The sequence below is a fragment of the Pteropus medius genome, unplaced genomic scaffold, assembly GCF_902729225.1.
Source record: "Pteropus medius unplaced genomic scaffold, Ma_sr-lr_union100, whole genome shotgun sequence".
Lineage (NCBI taxonomy): Eukaryota > Metazoa > Chordata > Mammalia > Chiroptera > Pteropodidae > Pteropus > Pteropus medius.
In genome coordinates, this window is record NW_024346667.1 from 11,210,797 (window position 1) to 11,229,579 (window position 18,783).

Here is an 18,783-nt window from a genome sequence, read left to right on the forward strand (position 1 = left end):
CTGGTAGCTTGTAGTATGTTAAATACTGGATTTCAGATTGCATTCCTAACTCCTTGGAGGCTAAGAATGTTTCTCTTTATATAGGAACTTAAGTCAACAGAAATGGTTGCTTTTATTTTGTTTCGAGAAGTTTGGATTGTTTGTAATAATGTGTCTTAAATGGGGCTACAGGTTTTAGGTTTATGTAATCATGAATCTCAGCATTCTGACTGAATATCCAGATAGATAGATGAACTTCAGGGTCATAATTTCCTGTTCTGTGGATTTTATTTTTTCCTTAATCTGCTATTCCGTGTAGTTTGTAGCCCTGGGAGGAGCTTTATTTCAGAGGATGTGTTGTAAGTGGAAGTTGTCCTTTTCATGCAAATTTGGCCATATTTCCAGTAGGCGTTGTAACCTCTTAGGGACCAAACTATGACCAGTGCTGTCCCCATCCAGGCTCTCTCTTTTCAGCTGTCTGAACAGCTGTAGCATCAGCTTATGTGCTTGCTAAACTCTGGTCTTTAGTTCCTTTATTTCTGGAGTTTGGGCATTCCACTTTTTTTGGAATGTACTTAACATTTTGTCATTAAAGATAGCTTATTTAATGTCTTCAAAACAGTTGTAGATTCATAGGCTGACTTGTTACCAATACACATTAGTTCCCTGGGGCTGTTGCAACAAGGTACCACAAGCTAGGTGTCCTGAAAGAACAAGTTCATTCTCATAGTTCTTGAGGCTAGAAGTCTGAAATCAAGTTGTCAGTAGGGCCATGCTCTTTCTGAAGGCTCTAGGAGAACTCTGTTCCATGCCTGTCTTCTACTTCTGCTGTTGTCTACAGTCCTTGGTGTTTAGGGGCTTTTGGGGTCATGGTAGGTGACCTCTCCCGACAGAATTTGTGCCATTAATCAACCAGTTGTGGCTAAATTCTGTTGTTTGGACATCGACCAGATTCCATCAGCATCTGGTGTGGCATCTTATCCAATGCAAGCAAAGTACCTAAGTGTTCTGACTTACTTCAGATGTTAACTTTGGGAACCTAAAAATATGAAGTAAATATAGGAAGGTCAGGCAGGAATGAGATTTAAAAAAAAATAAATTCTCATTTTTTTAATAGAAAAGCATTTTTCTCTTGAACACAAGGATATTCTTTAGTGTCTTAAAGATTAAAAAAAGAAAATACACATAGACTACTAAGTGGCTAATTTAAATATACTTTTGTTTACCACAAACTGAATTTATATTCAAGGTGTTTCTACTGTTATTTCCAATTTCCTAGGAATTGTTAGAATGATTAGACCAATGTAGAATGTCTTCGTCTCATTAGGGTCCTTTTCTTTTTTTATGTGTTAGCTATATATTACTCATAAAAACATTTGATGACAGAAAGCAGTGAGTAGTACATAGACATGAAGCTCTAGAGAATTTTGGCATTGTGACTGATTACATAGGAACCTAAGTTGTATTTGCAGTTAGTATGCCTTCTCCGCTGTGAGAATGAGAGTGGATTTTACTACTATATAAAAACAAATTTAGAGACTGCTGCTGATTAGATATTTAAACTGAGATTCTAAAAAAAAATTTAGTCAAAGTTTACAGTTTTATAACCAACAGTCCACTTGATTTAAGTGGACTATTAGAGTTTATCTTGGCTTTCTAGTATTTATCACATCAGTTTTTAATTCTTCTAATTATATATAGAGTAAAAAAACTATAATGTTGGGCATGAGACCTTCATGACCTCTCACTTTTCCTTTCTTCCTCATTGATATCGTCTCTTCCTTTAGAGAAAATAAAAGTGTAATAAAAAACTGAGTGGGATTTCTATATGTGGTTTCAATTGCTGAATATCCCTAATCAGCTAGGTGCAAATAGGAAGGATTCAGTTCTCTCTCTCTGGTGGGTGAGGGTAATGGATAGTTCTGAGCAGTAGGACATGCAGTAACATCCTGTTAACTTTATAGAGGCTCCTAGTTTTTGCTGAGTCTTCCACCCCTGGGGTTCGAGAAGGACTAGTCTAAGATTATGAGGGTCCAGATTTGCTCCTTCCCTGCCTTTTTTTCCCAGTACTCTTGGGATTGACATCTGCCCTGTTAGAATTAGGGTGTGATTTTAAGTGTGACTTACGAGATAAAATGGCTATTCTCTATTTTGGAGGTAAAAAAAATCAGATAGTATCATTGTATCCTTCCCAGTGTTTAGGAAGATTGTATCATTTTGTATAGTGACAATGTATTTTTCCTGTAGGTTTTGGATTTTCATTTTCCTTTGTTGTAGAACTGTTAGGTACACAGAAATAGTATTCATGTTGCCTGTACTGGTTGCAAGCTATATAAAATGTTAGGGTTATGTCATTGGCTACTAAGCTCTAGTCATGAATTGTTTGTCACCCATTGACCAAAATTTCATTAAGACAATGATAGCAATCTCACCTGCGTACCTGATATTTAGCCTGGAGCATTCTAATTTTTTTTAGGTTTCCATCTCCCTAGGTGATGTCATCACAAAGCAGGATAGTCTTGGTGTCTCCTTTGAATGTCGTCCTTTACTTGGAACAGAAAATTAGAATGCTTTTGAGACCTGAACTAGTAATTCTCTTTCCTTGGCTTATTTATTTTATTGTTAGAGGTCATTTTTATTTTCTCTTACTTATTATTCTTTATTAAATTTATTGGGGTGACAGGTTTCTTTTTTATTTGAAAGCAAATTTTTAAGAAAGTATTTAAGAGAGTAGAGAAATACATACAGTGCTTACATTTCTGCTCCAATGAAAAGGGAAAAAAACCAATTATTTCTGTATCACAAAGGAAATGAGTTTTCTTTTTCTTTTTTCCTCCTTCCTATTGTAAACTTGTCTTTTTGACTCTGTAATGTTGGGTGATGATATAGTAGCTTCCATTTGCTAAATATTTATTGATCAAGTTGCCAAAAGTTCTATAATGTTACAGTGTAGCAAAATTTAGTCAAGTATTTGTATTGCTAAATGGGTTATTTTATTTTAGATACTCAATACATTTGTTTTATTTTTTTGTGACAAGATTGTTTTATTTGACAGAAAACCTGATCGTGAGAGAGCTGAGGATTTTGATCACACGAGTCGAGAATCTAACTATTTTGGCCTCTCCCCGGAAGAACGTAGAGAGAAGCAAGCTATAGAAGAATCTCGTTTACTCTATGAGATTCAAAACAGAGATGAACAAGCTTTCCCAGCTCTTTCTGTATGTATCGAAAGAGATCTTAAGAGTTATTATTTAGAAGTCTATCCTTAACATATAGTTAACCCTTGAACGACATGGGTTTGAACTTATACACATATCGTTTTCGATAAATAGTTAGCCCTCTGCATCCTTGGATTTTGTATCTGTGGATTCAACCAAACGGAATCCACAGGTGCGGAGGGCCAACTGTATGCACTGTTCTATGCCATTTTATATAAGGGACTTGAGCATCCATGGATTTCGGTATCCGTTTGGGGTCCTGGAACAATCCCTTGCAGATAACTAGAGACCGAGAGCTACTGCAGTTAAATTTATGCAGGTATTCAACTGTGGAAGGGGTTGGCACATTTAACCCCCACGTTGTTCAAGGGTCAACTGTAGTTTTTATATTAAACCATAATTTCTAATGGTAGATGAATTAATTTTAAAACTGAAGAGTACCTTAAAGATCATGTAGTTGCCCTTCTTCACATTTTTCTTGAGGTACATGATTTCTAAATATATTACTAGTTGGTGGCAGAGTGGAGGCAAGTGAATTAGTTAGCTCACTTGTAGTTAAGCATTTGTTTTTGAACCAGAACATGTTTATTTTGGTAGTCAAAGTAATATGTAGTTAGAGGCTCATGATTCAGTTAAAAGATAACATCTGTAAAATCAGGAAAGTCTTTTCAGCATTCCTTATTGAACATACCAGGACCTAATAATCCATACAGTAAGAGCTGTTGTTCAGAGTGTTTGCTCTTGGAGGTAGTCGTACATGTAATCTGGTTTCTTTGCCTTAGCTCTGTGTGTCTGTAATGGATGCTTCTCTGATAAAAGAAATGTTCTGTCCCTTTAAGTTTCTTAATTCTTTTAGGGGAATCACAAGAGATAACTGTCCTCATGTCAAGTGAAGTAAATACTTTGTGAAGTGGGTTCATAGGTGAAGGGTAATTTAGTTCACGGCATTAGGACCCCTGTGCCTATGGTCTTTTAAATATTGGTAAATGATATCAAACGATCTGTGATCCATAATGGTGGTTGGACACTTTTTTTCAACAGTGGATTAAAAAAAATGAAATGTTACAGGATGCTGACTATACCATACACTAGTATAAAACATTATGCCCTGCACACTTCGCCCTCTGTCCACTGGCCTCTATGGAACCCTTTAGAGCTGGTCAGTGGCCTGTTAGGAACCAGGTCGCACAGCAGGTGGTGAGCGGCGGGCGAGTGAAGCTCATCTGTATTTTCAGCTGCTCTCCAGCTCTAGTGTCACTGCCTCAGCTCCACCTTGGATCATCAGGCATTAGGTTCTTATAGGAGTGCCAGTCCCTGGTGCCAAACAGGTTGGGGACTGCTGGTTTAGTGGCATGAGTTGAAAACAGCCGATGTCGAATAATAGTTCAGTCTAGCACAGGGGTTAGAGCTTTGGAATTATTGGGAAAAGTGCCCAAATTCATATGTGATTTAGGCATGGTCTTTATGCTAAGTATATTTTATCTTTATGTGATGTGTTATTTTTCCATAACATTTAGATAAACTGCAAATCATTTGAGCTTGTACTCATCGCTTTTTGTCTTTTTTTCAGTTAGTTAAGGGTAAGAATACCACTATTGTAATGTGGGAATAGATTACGAAATTTTTTTATTGTTAAAATGGAATCTTCATACTCATCATTAGACTAGTCAGTTTGAATCGTGTGTTGGACTTCATAGCGACTCAGGTTTGTCTTGTAGAAAGCACCTGTCACGGAGGGCTGAGATCCTCCTCTTAGCTGTGTGCAGCATTTACTTGCAGAGTGCCAGTAGAGGAAAGGACTTTCAGTGATAATAGCTTAAAAATCTGACTTATTCCAATCTCTTTGTTACACCAATTGGAAGGTTGCATCTCATGCAGAGCTTATATAATTTGCTGATAGTAGCATTTCAGTGATGATAATCCTAATGGCAATATGTGCTAATTTGCATTTGGCTGTGTTTCCCCCACAAAGAACTATGGCTCTACAATGGTGGCTTTTGAAGGTTGGTATGAAGGGTGCTATTCTTTATACAGAGAATGTAAGTTGTAAGGTGAAGGTTTGGTCAGGGTGGCTTCCTGAAATGGGGATATGAAGTCTTACTAATAATTTAGACCAAAGATCTGATTGCCTAATACTTTGACTTATTAATAAGCCTGTAACTATAGAGTGTATAGTTAAATATGAACTGTAGGTCCTATTTTTTGAAGTTTTGGAAGTGTAAAGATAATAGGGTATGAATTTTGAGAGATTTAGTCTGACATGTGAAGAGTGAGATTAATTACAAGACTTTAGTTCATATATTTGTGAGTAAATCTTTAATACAGAGTATTGGGTTTTGTTCATTTGAAGAGCTCGTCAGTCAGTCAGTCACCTTCTCAGAGTAGCAACCCATGTGTCCAGAGAAAATCATCACATATAAGTGATAGAAAAGGAAGCAGGCGGAGGATGGATACTGAAGAACGAAAAGATAAAGGTATGTCATTTCATCATTTGAAAGCAGATGCTAGAGATGACTGGTTTAAAGTTAAACATGTGCGAAGAGAACCCTTCTGAAATCATTAAGCAGTTTAATGTCACATATTTCACTAGCAGAGAAATTGACTAAAACTAAAGTTCATGTTAAATATTACTCTGAAAACTATTTTTCACTGATTAAACATAATTCAAATAGTATTTTTCGCTTTCTCTATCTTATTTTGTTTTTCTGTCTTCAAACCTCATTAGTGGCTGATGCTGTGTTTTTTATTGATCTGTTATAGACTCTATCCATGGACATACTCACTTGGATAAAAATCCTGAGCCAAGCACATTGGAGGTAATCGTTTTAAATGCTATTTACATCTTTTCCCTTAACACTGATCATATAGCAGGAAGAAATTGAAGATGTTGAGTTTATCATTTATAACTGTTAGGGAGGTGGAAAAGTAGAGAAAAAAAATGATAATGCTTGAGGAAAATTCACTCATGAATTATAACCATTTCTTCACGGGTACATTATGATGACCAGTCTGAATTGGTGGACAGTAGCTGTTACTTTCCATTACTCTATAGTAGATTGAGACTTAAAAGAAGACTGTGCTGTTTGAAACCATGCCCCCAATAAATGTTCCAGTAGTTTCATGATAAAGATGTATAGGCAAAGTTATGTATGTTTTGAAGACCAGATGTAATTAAAAAAAACCAGTCATGAGAGTTCGGTCAGGTACAGGTAAGGTAACCTAAAAAAAAAAGGCATCTACAGCCATGCCACCCTGAACAAGCCCGATCTCGTCTGATCTCGGAAGCTAAGCAGGTTTGAGCCTGGTTAGTACTTGGATGGGAGACCACCTTGGAAGACCAGGTGCTGTAGGCATAAAAAATAAAAAATAAGGGATTGTAAACTGACAAGGTCCTTGCAATCTGTGAGGTCAACCAAGGATTGCTTTGCCTAAAAAAATAAAAATAAATAAAAATAAAGGCAACCACAATGGTCATAGATAGAATGTGGGTCTTTGAATTAAAAAATTACGGTTTTTTTGTTTATTTTTGCTTCCAAAGAAAATTAGTGATGATAAATGTGCAAAAGTTTCATCACCATCAAAGTCAAAGAAATTAGAGTGCCCACCTCCTGCAGAACAAGTAAGTACACTGTTGCCTCTGACTCTGAAGGCTCCATTCTCTGGGTTTCTCAGCTCTGTATGTGATCATTTAAAAACAAAACATCTGTATAGGAAATGGGCGAATATATTTTAGCATCATATTTTTAGTGCAGTTAGATTTTTTATAATTGTTAGTCTAGAATATTCTCAGTATTTTGGAATGTTGTTTATATTATCACCATTTTGGGGGACAAAAGCCATTCTTCTGAATTGATTTTGAATAAGATTTATTTGGTACCTTGTGTTAGTTACCTGTGTGGTGGGTTGGCTTGAAAATTGCATTTTTGAAGAGAAATTGTGAATTTCTATTCTATTTCAAAACTTTAAAAAAGTCGTGTGCATCCTTATTTCCTAGATGGGAAGGAATGTAACGATTAGACTATAATGAAGAGATTAGAAAAATACACATTTAAAAAGCAATACCACCAATTTAAAAATTTAATGATGAAGAACCTGAGTTCTAGCAGACATTTTGATTCTTGATCTATTATAGGAGTAGAGAAAGTTCTTACCTTTCAGTTAACATCCTTCATGGCAGTTAGCATATAGTTCTATGGCATGTCTTTTCTAAGAAGCTATTCTAAGTAACTCATGAATTTCAAGATGATTTCAATGATTTTCCTTCCTCGCCTTAAAAATATTGTGTTCAAAGTGCTTTAGAGTTTGCTTCTAACTTTGGTAGTGATTTATGTAACTTTTGGTAGGCAATCTCTGGTTAGGATCAGATTTGTGCAGAATTTTAAGCTGTTTTCCCCCCCCCAAGACCAAAAAGACCATTTATATAGAAATTGTATTTGTATAAAAGGTAGACAGCTCAAGATACATTTGATGGTTTAAAACCTAGTGTTAAGCAAAATGAACTCTTGTCTTTTTCTACCCCCTCTCCTTGAAGAAGCCAGCAGAACATGTGTCTTTGTCAAATCCAGCTCCCCTTCTAGTTTCTCCAGAGGTACATCTAACTCCTGCGGTGCCTTCTTTACCAGCCACTGTGCCAGTCTGGCCAAGTGAACCTACAACTTTTGGACCAACAGGTTAGATAAGAATTTAAAAAACCCAGTGAACCATCCAACAAAAGACTTCCAAATCAGAGATGAAATTCTCAAGGGCTTGACCTCAGAGTAGGATTAGTTGTGTCGAGCCTCACAGAGTTTTCTGTGATCCTGTGCTTTGCTCTGCTTCTAGTGTGGGAGGGCCCTGTTCATTTGGTATTCATTTTAGATATGGCCTCAACATCCCAGGAACAAGATGTTTGAATTGGTTATTTCTGCTGGTTGCTGTGGTTGCTCAGCACTGGCACCACAGTTTGCATTCCCCCATGGGCCAGCTCTTAAGGGTTCACACTGTTGAACCCTTTGCCAGGCTCTGTGTCTACATGTTTATAAGAGCTATTATTAGGAGACGTTGACACAAAGCTTGTTTCCTGGGCTCATTTCCTCCTGTGTCCAAGAAGGTCCTTGGTTGGCATAAAAGCACTTCTTTAGATTAAGTACACACCTTTTCACCAGCTATGTCAGTTGTATAGCATTCTTTACTTTTTAGCTTAATGTAAACTTAACATTTGTACAGGAGAATTATCTTCACCTTTTTATAGTTTGTGATTTCTTCTCTTTTGTAGGTGTCCCTGCGCAAATCCCCGTTTTGTCAGTGACACAGACTCTGACCACTGGACCTGATTCTGCTGTGTCCCAAGCTCATTTAACACCCTCTCCAGTTCCTGTGTCAATACAGGCAGTTAACCAGCCCTTGATGCCTTTGCCTCAGACACTGAGCCTTTACCAAGACCCACTCTACCCTGGGTTTCCTTACAATGAAAAGGGAGATCGAGCCATTGCACCACCTTATTCACTGTGTCACACTGGGGAGGACTTGCCTAAAGGTGAGATTTTTCTCAAAGTCCAACTTGATTTTATTTATCAAGTACTGATACAGGTTCTACCTAACTGAGAAATATAAGTAGAGGTCAGAGGTCATGTTGCTGAGTAAGCCAAAAGTCTTCCTTGGGAAGGACAGCAGATGTTTGACTATTAGTCATTCACTCTCTTCTGTCTCTGCTTGTGTTTGATTGAATTATGTTTTTTGTATGTTTGGTAACTGCCCCTCCTCCTGTGTCAAATGGCCTAAAAACGTTTTGAATTCTTAATAATGTTAAAATCAGATAACTAAACATTTACTCAGTTTCATCATCGCTAGTCTGTTACTTCATCCATGAAAAAATTACAGAGAATGAATATAATACACAGTAACTGTTACCGTAGTGCAACGTGCAACAATATATATTTTTTAAAAGAATTTTAAAAATATTTGCCCCCCCCATAAAGAAAGTTTAGTTGCAAAATTTCCTATTTGTAGAAAAACTGAAAGTAATGCAATATGATTGTGTGCTCTTTACCTGGATTTTTGTGGATGATTTTATTAGTCAGTGGTTTGCTGTTCAAGTCTCTGGGGAAACTGGCTAATGTTAAATACCTTGGCTGATATCCTGTTAATCTTATGTTGTTAATGAGTTAGGTTTATTTTGATTTTACCCTTATCCTCCAAGATTTTTATTTCATAATTTTTTAAACCCTGCACAGAAGTTAAAAAAGAAATACAATGAACAGTTGAGTTTCCTTCACACAAATTTAATTTAAATCAGATAAAGATCTCAATTTAAACCATTTTGGGACTTAGATGTTAGCATAGACAAAGCATATTGAACCTAGAATTAACCTTAAAGTAAGAAAGCCTGGGTTTGGTTACATTAGTTTTTATCTATGTTTTATATCATAGGCTAGAGAAAACAATTCCAGTAGGCAGAATTGTTTTTAGAACTCTATATTAGTAGTAGTGGTTAGCAGGTCTGCTTCACACGCAGAAGGTCCTGGGTTTGCGCCTCAGGTGGAGCCACGGACCATACCCCAGGTGCACCAGGCTTCCCCCCCACCGAGTTGCATGCCACGAGCGTGTGAGAGGGGACACCCCGCCTTCAGAGATCCAGTTCTTAAGAGGAAATGGCAACATCCATAGGTCAGGGGTGGAAGGAGGCGGGGAATTAAAGAAGGGAAAACATAAAAATAAAAAAAATAAAAATAAAGCTTTCTGAATATATAATTTTAGCAAGTGATTATTATGTTTTTTATTTTCAGATAAGAACATTCTTCGATTCTTCTTTAATCTTGGTGTAAAGGTATTTACATTTTGTCATTTCGAAGTTATTTTTAAGTTAACAATTATCCCTATTTAAATATTCTTAATTGTCTTGTCAGTCATGACAAAAGGTTTACTAAATCTCAAGAACTGGCATTTTCAGTACTGTATAGTTTGTTTCTTTTTGGTGGTGGTTGAGGCTCTTATTTTTGCTTAATTTTCTTTTTAAATGGCGATGATTTAACCCTGGGAGTATATTCAGGAAACAGCCCTGTCCCGGGGCGGCCCAGTGGAAATGCCCTCGTGGAGGGATTCAGTGACCCGTCTGGGTTTGAAAGTCTGCTAAGTCACCTTTGAGCTGCGTGGCCCTGGCACATCATTTAGTATTTCTGAACCTATTTCTCATTCGTGGAGTGGGGATAGCATTCTTTCACCTGCCTCTGTGTTGAAAGGATCAGAGGAAATAACGTGAAGGCACGCCTATGGAAGGTGGCGTGTTCGCTAGTGGAGCAGAGGCATTCTGTGGGAAGCGGTCAGCCAAGAAATAGCTCGTCTTAGAAAAGGGCTAGAGAACTCTGTCCTTGTCAGTGCCCTGTTGTCTCCTGTCTTGGGTTGGTTTCTGCGAGTCCTAGCCTGTTAAAATATGAAATGAAGTTCCCTGCTGCAGCCTGTTGACCATTTCATAAAAGGAGACTTGACTGATTTTGCCATCTACTGCATTCCATTTCCTAATTTTATATTTATCTAGTTAATGTTTCTAAATTAGCCAATCATCAGGTAAGCTTTTTTGTGTGTGTTTTGGTGTTTAGCTGATGCTTTGCAGGGGAAGGATTTGGAGTACTTTATTTTCAGTATTATACTTCTCTGACTCAGAGCCTAATCGTAATCCTTGCGAAGTGCTCTGGAGGCCCCTAGAACTGTGGAGTCCTAATGTTGGGGGTCGTCTACTTCTGTATCAGCATTTTTCTGGCAGAACGGGTCTAGACCAGTTAATCTAGTTGCCACAGGGTCTCACAGTGAGCTAGTTAGTGGTAGAGCCAGAACACGACTGAGGGTTGAGCCAAACAGCCAGTGACTGAGTTATTTGAAGCTGGAGGCTCAAGTGCTTGCTGGTGGCTGTTTTTGATTTCTATATCACGGATATCGTTTCTGTGCAGTTGTAGTCAAAGATGGAATTAATGGTCATGATGATCTGTGGGTGAGTTCGTTACATTGTCACCTGTCAACCTCTGTACAGGACTTTGGATTGGTTTCAGGATAGGTGAAATAATGGAGTTTTAGAGCAGTGACTTAATTTTGTATTTTTATGTTGAATCTCACAGTGACCTCGTACTTGGACTGTGGTTATATGTTATTATATGGTGTTTGCAGGCATAAGAAACTTATCTCGAGCCCTCTCTAAACTTTTTTTTTTTTTTGCCTTTTTGTTTATCTTACTGGTTTTTTTTTTTTTTTTTTTGTCTCTTTTAGGCATATAGTTGTCCTATGTGGGCCCCACATTCTTACCTGTACCCTCTACACCAGGCCTACCTGGCAGCCTGCAGGATATACCCAAAGGTTTCTGTCCCTGTGTATCCTCAAAATCCTTGGTTCCAAGAAGCACCTTCTGCTCAGAACGAGAGTGATTGTACCTGTACCGATGCACACTTTCCTATGCAGACTGAGGCCAGTGTTAATGGTCAAATGCCACAAGCAGAGATTGGACCGCCGACATTTTCTTCACCTTTGGTTATCCCTCCATCTCAGGTGTCTGAAAGTCATGGACAGTTGTCTTACCAGGCTGATCTTGAATCTGAAAACTCTGGGCAGCTTCTTCATGCTGAATATGAAGAGTCACTAAGCGGCAAGAATATGTTCCCACAACCATCCTTTGGACCTAATCCATTCTTAGGCCCAGTTCCCATTGCACCTCCTTTCTTTCCTCATGTTTGGTATGGGTACCCTTTTCAGGGTTTTGTAGAAAATCCAGTAATGAGGCAGAATGTTGTTGTGCCCTCTGATGAGAAAAGAGAATTGGATCTATCCCTGGAAAATCTGGAGCTGTCCAAAGAAAGTTCAGTTTCAGCACCAGCTGGGTTTCCGGAGGCCAGGCATGAGGAAGATGCACACTCTCTCCCTGAAGCGAGTGTGAGTAAGCACGAAGGCTGGGCAGAGCAGTCATCCCAGATGCCTAAGGCAGACCTGCCAGTGGGTTCCATCCCTCTGGTAGCAGAGGGAAAGGCTCATCTTCCCAATCAGATTCTAAACAGAGAGAGAGAAACTGCACCTGTTGACCTTGAGCCTAAAAGGACCATTCCAAGTCTGAAAGAAAAACCAGAAAAAGTGAAAGATCCTAAGACTGCTGCTGATGTAGTCAGTGGAGCCAACTCTGTGGACAGCAGACTGCAAAGACCAAAAGAAGAGAGTTCAGAAGATGAAAACGAAGTGTCTAATATTCTGAGAAGTGGTAGATCCAAGCAGTTCTATAATCAGATGTATGGAGGCAGGAAGTACAAAAGCGATTGGGGCTATTCTGGTAGGGGAGCATATCAGCACGCAAGAGGTGAGGAGTCCTGGAAAGGGCAGCCAAGCAGAAGCCGAGATGAAGGTTGTCAGTACCATCGAAATGCCAGAGGACGGCCATTTAGGGGGGATAGAAGGAGATCAGGGATGGGAGATGGCCATCGAGGACAGCATACTTGATGGTTGTTGCTGCAGCATGTTAGAGCAAAAACCCTTTCTTAGGTAGAATGTTTCTGAAGGCTTTAAAAATACATTAAAATAAAAACCCAAATTGGAACTCTCTCCTCCCCACCCCCATTACCCTCACTCCCACCCTGGACAAGAGATTTTGGATATGTGTTCAAGGGGGCAGGTGAATTCCTGGCATTGCCATTTTTCTTTGTTTAAAATCTGTTATATTTATCGGGTGACTGCTCCCATAAAAAGTAGAAAATAAGTTTGTTAAAGTATTTTTTATAAACAGCTTAATATAAAACATTATAGATTTAGTGTTTGGTTTTTTTCCTTATGTAAGTTTAATTTCAAATGTTGGAAATGTGTGCTTTATAGTGTTTACTAAAGTGACAAGAATATATACCATTTGACACACTAGATTCCAAAACATAACATTGCACCAAATAGAAATGTATATTTTATTATGCAATGCCTTAGTCGTAAACTGGGCTCAAACAATTCTTAGCCTAAAACACTGTTGTTTTTTGAAATGCTTCCAACCCAAAGGCCTTTCATCTCAATATCTGTCAAACTTGAATAATGTCTTCTCTTTAATATTACACATAAGGCAGCCTATTAACCCGTGTCTTAGAAATGTTGTATATAGTTCTTTTAATATTAATAGGGTATATTTTTGAATTTTGGTGAGTATTTGTTGAACTTAAGATCACATGTAAGAACAGATGTTTAAGAAATAATACGGAATTAATGAAATGGCTGTTTCCACCAAGAATTCTTAGCACTGGTGTCAATATCATGGTGCCTACTCGAAAGAAACGTAGATGCTATGCATTTTGAAAATAATCTGCATCTGTTAAAACTGCAGAAGTCTTTTAATGCCACTTTAACACTAATGCACTGACAGATTTAAATATTTTGTGAGAAGAAATGTTAAAACATTTTTAGCTTGACAGGTTTCTATAGAATTACTATGTTTTGTTTTTCTCTTTGCACCATTGATTATGTGTATCACTTTACATTTGCATGTTCAACTTGTGACAGCTGGAATTATTGTACAAAAAAAAGGATGATTGTGACTTCTAGTTCTTTTCTAGAGGATGCTGCTAGAAAATGGTTTTGCTTTGTATTTTTTAGCTTGTTATCCTTTGGGTAACATGTTTCTGGTCCTGCTTCCTTCTAGTCTTTGCAGTATTCACTAGAAGTTTCCTTTGCATGTTGCACTCCGTTCTCATTTGGAGATTTGACTCTGAATTAACACAGTATTCATTCATCTGTGTTACACTATATAAATGACTGTAGTTTGTATATCTTATTTGTATATATTAATATGAAAATCTACCCCTTTTTATGTTCTTTTGATCAGGAAGTTTGAGTGCTATGCAAATAAAGTAGTAATTTCTCTTTGCATGCCGTGTAATATATCTAGCCAGAATTAGAATTTTTTTGAAGCAAATTAATTTAAAAGCAAATATAATTCACTTGAATTTGACAAACTGAAGCATATGAGTTTTCTGGGTTCTCTGATAACCTACAGAAATGTTTGGATGCCAGCTAGGCTCAGTGAATCTCCAGAGTACTGTAATAATTGTTATTTACCTCTGTGTTGTTTTAATTACCTAATGTCTGTGTAACTGCTGATTCAAATAGTGATTAGCATTTAGATGTTTTGTAACATAGGATTTTAGAGAGCACTTTCTTTGAAAGATAATATTTTATGATGGTGCTAGGTAAAATTTTAAAAACATGGTTGTGTGGAAAAGAAAAAAATTCTTGAGAAGCTCTTGAAAGGAATTTCTGTTGTCACCTTCTAAGCGCGATTAATTGGGGAAGGTACTGCTTAAGCTGTTTTTCTTTTCTTGACATTGACCGTTGTTATGGAATGAGAAGGTCCTTCACTTTCAGCTCATGCTTTTTGTATGTAGGATTAGCTTACCTGATAATTTTTATGGAAATCACGTTTAGATATAATGACCAGATTTAAAAGTTCAATATAAGTTTAATCTCAGGAGTCTACAAGAAATTGCCGTTTTCAATGTCTTTCATTTTCTTGATTGGGATTTGATCTTCTGTTTCTTCTAGAAATGTCTAAAAATTGGATAGGGAAGAATACTGTTCATTTCTTCATTGTCACTCTGTCTTACCTCAGTTGAGTAACAGAATACTCTGTATGGTTCCTGAAGGAAATACTGATTTGCTTCCTGTTTCCCATATTTTACCTCCAGGACGTGATGGAAACAGTGCTGAAAGAGAACTTTACAGATGGTACTTTAGTTGGTGACCTCTGGAGTAAAAGAACTCTGATTTTTGATAATTAGTTTTAAAATTATCAGTCTTTGCATGAAGGTCAGTTTTTTTTTTCTTTATGTTTGTTTTAAATGTATTAGTTGAGGGGATTTTGCCTTACACTGCGGTCCAACTAGGGCCAAGCAAGCTTTTGTCCATTTTAACTGAGTCATATGGTATGTTGACATGAGATATTATGTTTCTATATAAGGGAAAAATAAACACTTAGAAGTGAGAATCATTTGTATTTTGAGTTGCAATTTATTATCATATACATTTTGAACAAGTATTTAGAATGACCAAAGCTCACCTGTTTGTTGCTTTTGCTAAACTTGATTTTTGCCCCTTTCCTTTTAGTATTGTATATATTTCTCTTTTTCAAGTTCATGTCCTCTCAGATAAATCTTTAACTCTTGTTCCATGTACTTGTTGGCAGCAGGATGCTAGCATCTGTATAGTCCTCGTCCTGTTTCCTGGTAACCCATGTTCATTTTCATGGCTGACCTAAACTGAGACCCTGCCTTGACCTGGCAGCAGGTTTTTCCAAACCACAGTCCTGATATAGCTTATTTCATGCAAACTGTATATTCCTGCATTGTGTTTCCTTTGTGACTCAAGGTTGAATGAAAATGCCTGTGAACTGCAAACTTGCTTATGATTGACTTGGTGCAATAAATTTCCTTTCTAACCATTTCTGGTTTAGAAACATTCAGCCATCCTAGAAACTGGCAATATTTATTTATGCCTCATTTATTTTACCTTCGGTTTTAGATGTGGGAACCTTAGTCTTTCACTTATGGGTACTAAGCAAGGTCCATTTTTGTGTAGCTGAAGAGCGTGCATATTTGGCTACACTTTTTCTGTTTACTATATTTTGCTTCCAACTTAATGTTTAAATACTGTTGTTTTTGTTTAAAACCTCAGTCAGTACTACGTCAGTTTCAGAGAACTAAGGTTTTGCTACTAGTGTCAGCCATTTACTCTCCCACTAATTGAGATTTCCCTACTAATTGGTTTTTTCCCCCCTGAAATAATAAGTTTTAGAAAAATCTTAGAAGAGGGGTGGGTGCATGTCTTAATGCTGGGAAACAGCAACTTTGGGGTTGAATTTACTTGAATGGATTAAAAATTGCATTGTTACAGAGCTAGAAAAAAAATTTAAGTATGAGAAATGGTAATAGCCTTACACTGAGTACAAATAATACTTAAAAGCATGTGAAGATGTGATCACTTGTGATGTTACTTGTAAAAAATATATATATACATATCTTTTGAAGTGTTGAAAGGAAAATAGTACTTTATATTCTTTATCATATCACTTTTTGTAAGTGTTGAATATATTCCTGTTTATTTTTCTATGTTCTGTTTTGTAGCCTTAAGAAGTGTTTCAAACATTTGAATGTATCAAATAAGAGTAAATGCCCTACATGGTGTGATGCTGCATTATATATAAAACTGTGTGCATATATTAAATTTTGTCTCTTGATTCTGCTTGTGATTCTTTGGTTCCAAAGTTAACCAAGTATAATACAGTATTTAGTAAACTTCTAAAAGCAGTTTTTATCCAGTCAGAAGATAATTCTAGTATGTACAACTAAAAATTACGGATTTATAAACGATGGGATAGGTACTGTTTCCCCTACTTTATATATATATACATATATATATAAATAAAATTTTATATTTAAAATAAAATATATATATAAAAAATTTTTATATATATATAATTTATTATATATATAAATTACTTGGCCTGTCTGTTTTATTTTATATATATATATATAATTTATTATATATATAAATTACTTGGCCTGTCTCAGTTTTATTTTATACATATAAATATATATTTATTTTATACATATATAAATATAAATATATATATATAAATATATATATATATATGTAAAAAATAAAACTGAGACAGGCCAAGTAATTAATTTGACTAAGGTCATGTAACTAATAAGTGGTAGAATTTGGATTTTAATCTAGCTGAGTGGTTTTAAAGAACACTACTGTTATTTTAACAGTCATTAAATGAGAATGTAGAATAACTTATAAATGGCCCTTTTGCTTTTTTTAAAGTTAGAATTCAGTATTTGTCTTCTAAAGAAAGGTAAAGCAAATAGTTGTAAAGTTTTATTTGAAAATAAAAGTAAACCTGTTTCTTAAGGTTGTATTTCTTCATTAAATCAAATTACCTAAGAATATTGCTAGTCAGTACTTGATTAACCTACTTACTAATATGGACTTAGTCTTAGAATGGCTTCCCCAGAAAGCAAAGCCTGAAACAAAGGCTTCATCCAGTACAAGTGTTTGATAGAAAGGTGATTTAGGTGCAGGGGCACCAAGCTGGGTACAAGATAAGGTTAGTCATAGAGGCCAGTTATATGTGAGGTGGTGAGTGAACTACCACAGAACCTTAGGAGGATTTGAGGGAAAGGAAGGAAAGGGGGGAAGGAAACGTCTCTTCACTATGTGAGTGCCAGTGCCTTTCTGCAGTTAGTCAATAGAGAAGCCAGAGGAGGGAGAAAAGCAAGTGCAGTGTTGCAGTTGGTTGGAGCCCTTGCAGAATCGGTCACTTGTTTGAAGTGGATGGGATATAAAGGTGAGGCCAAGTGACCAGTGGTTCACAAGAAGGGTCCTATGCAGAGTTTCTCTGAAAGTTTTTTATATTAGAAGAGCCTGCTTTTCACTTTGCATACTTGTTATATTTTCACTTTGACTTTTAGGTCCATGTCTAGGGAATATAGTATTGAGATAAAGTACAAAAGAAGTAAGTAAACACGACTCTTAAGAGACTAATGTAATTTATAAGCAACTCTTCCAAAAGGGAATCATTCAATCCTCGGAATTCGTGAAGCTACAGACATTGGAGAAAAAAACATCATGTTAGAATATTTTTGATCTGTGATTAGAGAAATGAGCTTCAAAGCCAACCATTTAAAAATACATACTGTTCCTTTTTAATGTGATTAAATTTTTTCACATTTACAGAAAAAAAGATTAAAGATGTAAATACAGAAGATGAACAGTGGTTTTTAAGGCCTATGCCTTTGAATATTCTAATAACTGAACTGTCAAGTTACTGATTTCTACAAAAAATTAATTTTTTGACTAATCATCTTCAGATGCCGTAGAAAACAAGTGATGCTATGTGTCTACCTAGGGATATACCCATTGTGTAAGTTACTTTCTAAATTAAGAGTGAAATATTTATAAAGTTATAAACATACCTTTATAATTTTATAAGATATGTTTACAAATCGGGGGCCAAAAATGGAGACCATAAACCAGAGGCACAGACACGAATTGACAGTAAGGCTGTGTTCCATGAGAAGGGAAGGATGGATGGGCAGACATGGTTCCTAGCCTCAAGCTCAGCTGTCTTAAATGTGGAAGTCGGGTACATGCAAGGTTGGGAGCTGGGACACATGTAGAGTCAGGAGCACCCCAGTAAAACAACGATAGCAAAAATTTCCTGTAGATAAAAGCCTCTCCTGGCCTGGGTTCCAGATTCTTAAAGGGGAAAATAAACCACTGAGAATGTTATCACATTTGTTTAGGTGTGAGGCCCAGGAATCTACATACTATGATGAAAAGTGGTTCCAAGCTGGTAAGACACTTGGGTCACCTGGTGGAAGCAAATGGAAAGCCACTGGAGAGACAAGTTTACTTTTAACATAAAACCATTTGACTTGAGTAGCTCAAACAAATACGGATTTTTTTTCCCCTCTCATTAAGAAATCTGGAAGCAAGCAGCTGCTGGCAGTTGTAGTGTTTGATGTCAGGACAAGCATCCTTGTGGCTTTCCTGGCATTTCTCGTCACCTTATGGGCACAACGCATCTATAAGAAGCAGTACC

The 18,783-nt window shown here is 36.7% G+C and overlaps 1 protein-coding gene and 1 pseudogene across 2 annotated transcripts in view; both read left to right on the forward strand.

The window, feature by feature from the left end:
• The window catches only part of OTUD4 (OTU deubiquitinase 4), a 40,534-nt gene extending 24,127 nt beyond the window's left edge, over nt 1-16,407 (forward strand). For both annotated transcript variants that reach the window (XM_039876044.1, XM_039876045.1), the window contains exons 14-21: nt 3,035-3,197; nt 5,548-5,671; nt 5,958-6,013; nt 6,736-6,816; nt 7,729-7,867; nt 8,452-8,712; nt 9,962-10,002; nt 11,433-16,407. In XM_039876044.1, coding sequence (XP_039731978.1) covers nt 3,035-3,197; nt 5,548-5,671; nt 5,958-6,013; nt 6,736-6,816; nt 7,729-7,867; nt 8,452-8,712; nt 9,962-10,002; nt 11,433-12,644 — 2,077 coding nt within the window. In that variant the 3' untranslated portion in view covers nt 12,645-16,407. The remainder of the gene's footprint in view (nt 1-3,034; nt 3,198-5,547; nt 5,672-5,957; nt 6,014-6,735; nt 6,817-7,728; nt 7,868-8,451; nt 8,713-9,961; nt 10,003-11,432) is intronic.
• LOC120613696 (uncharacterized) lies at nt 6,432-6,550 on the forward strand (annotated as a pseudogene).
• Nucleotides 16,408-18,783: the final 2,376 nt, after the last annotated feature.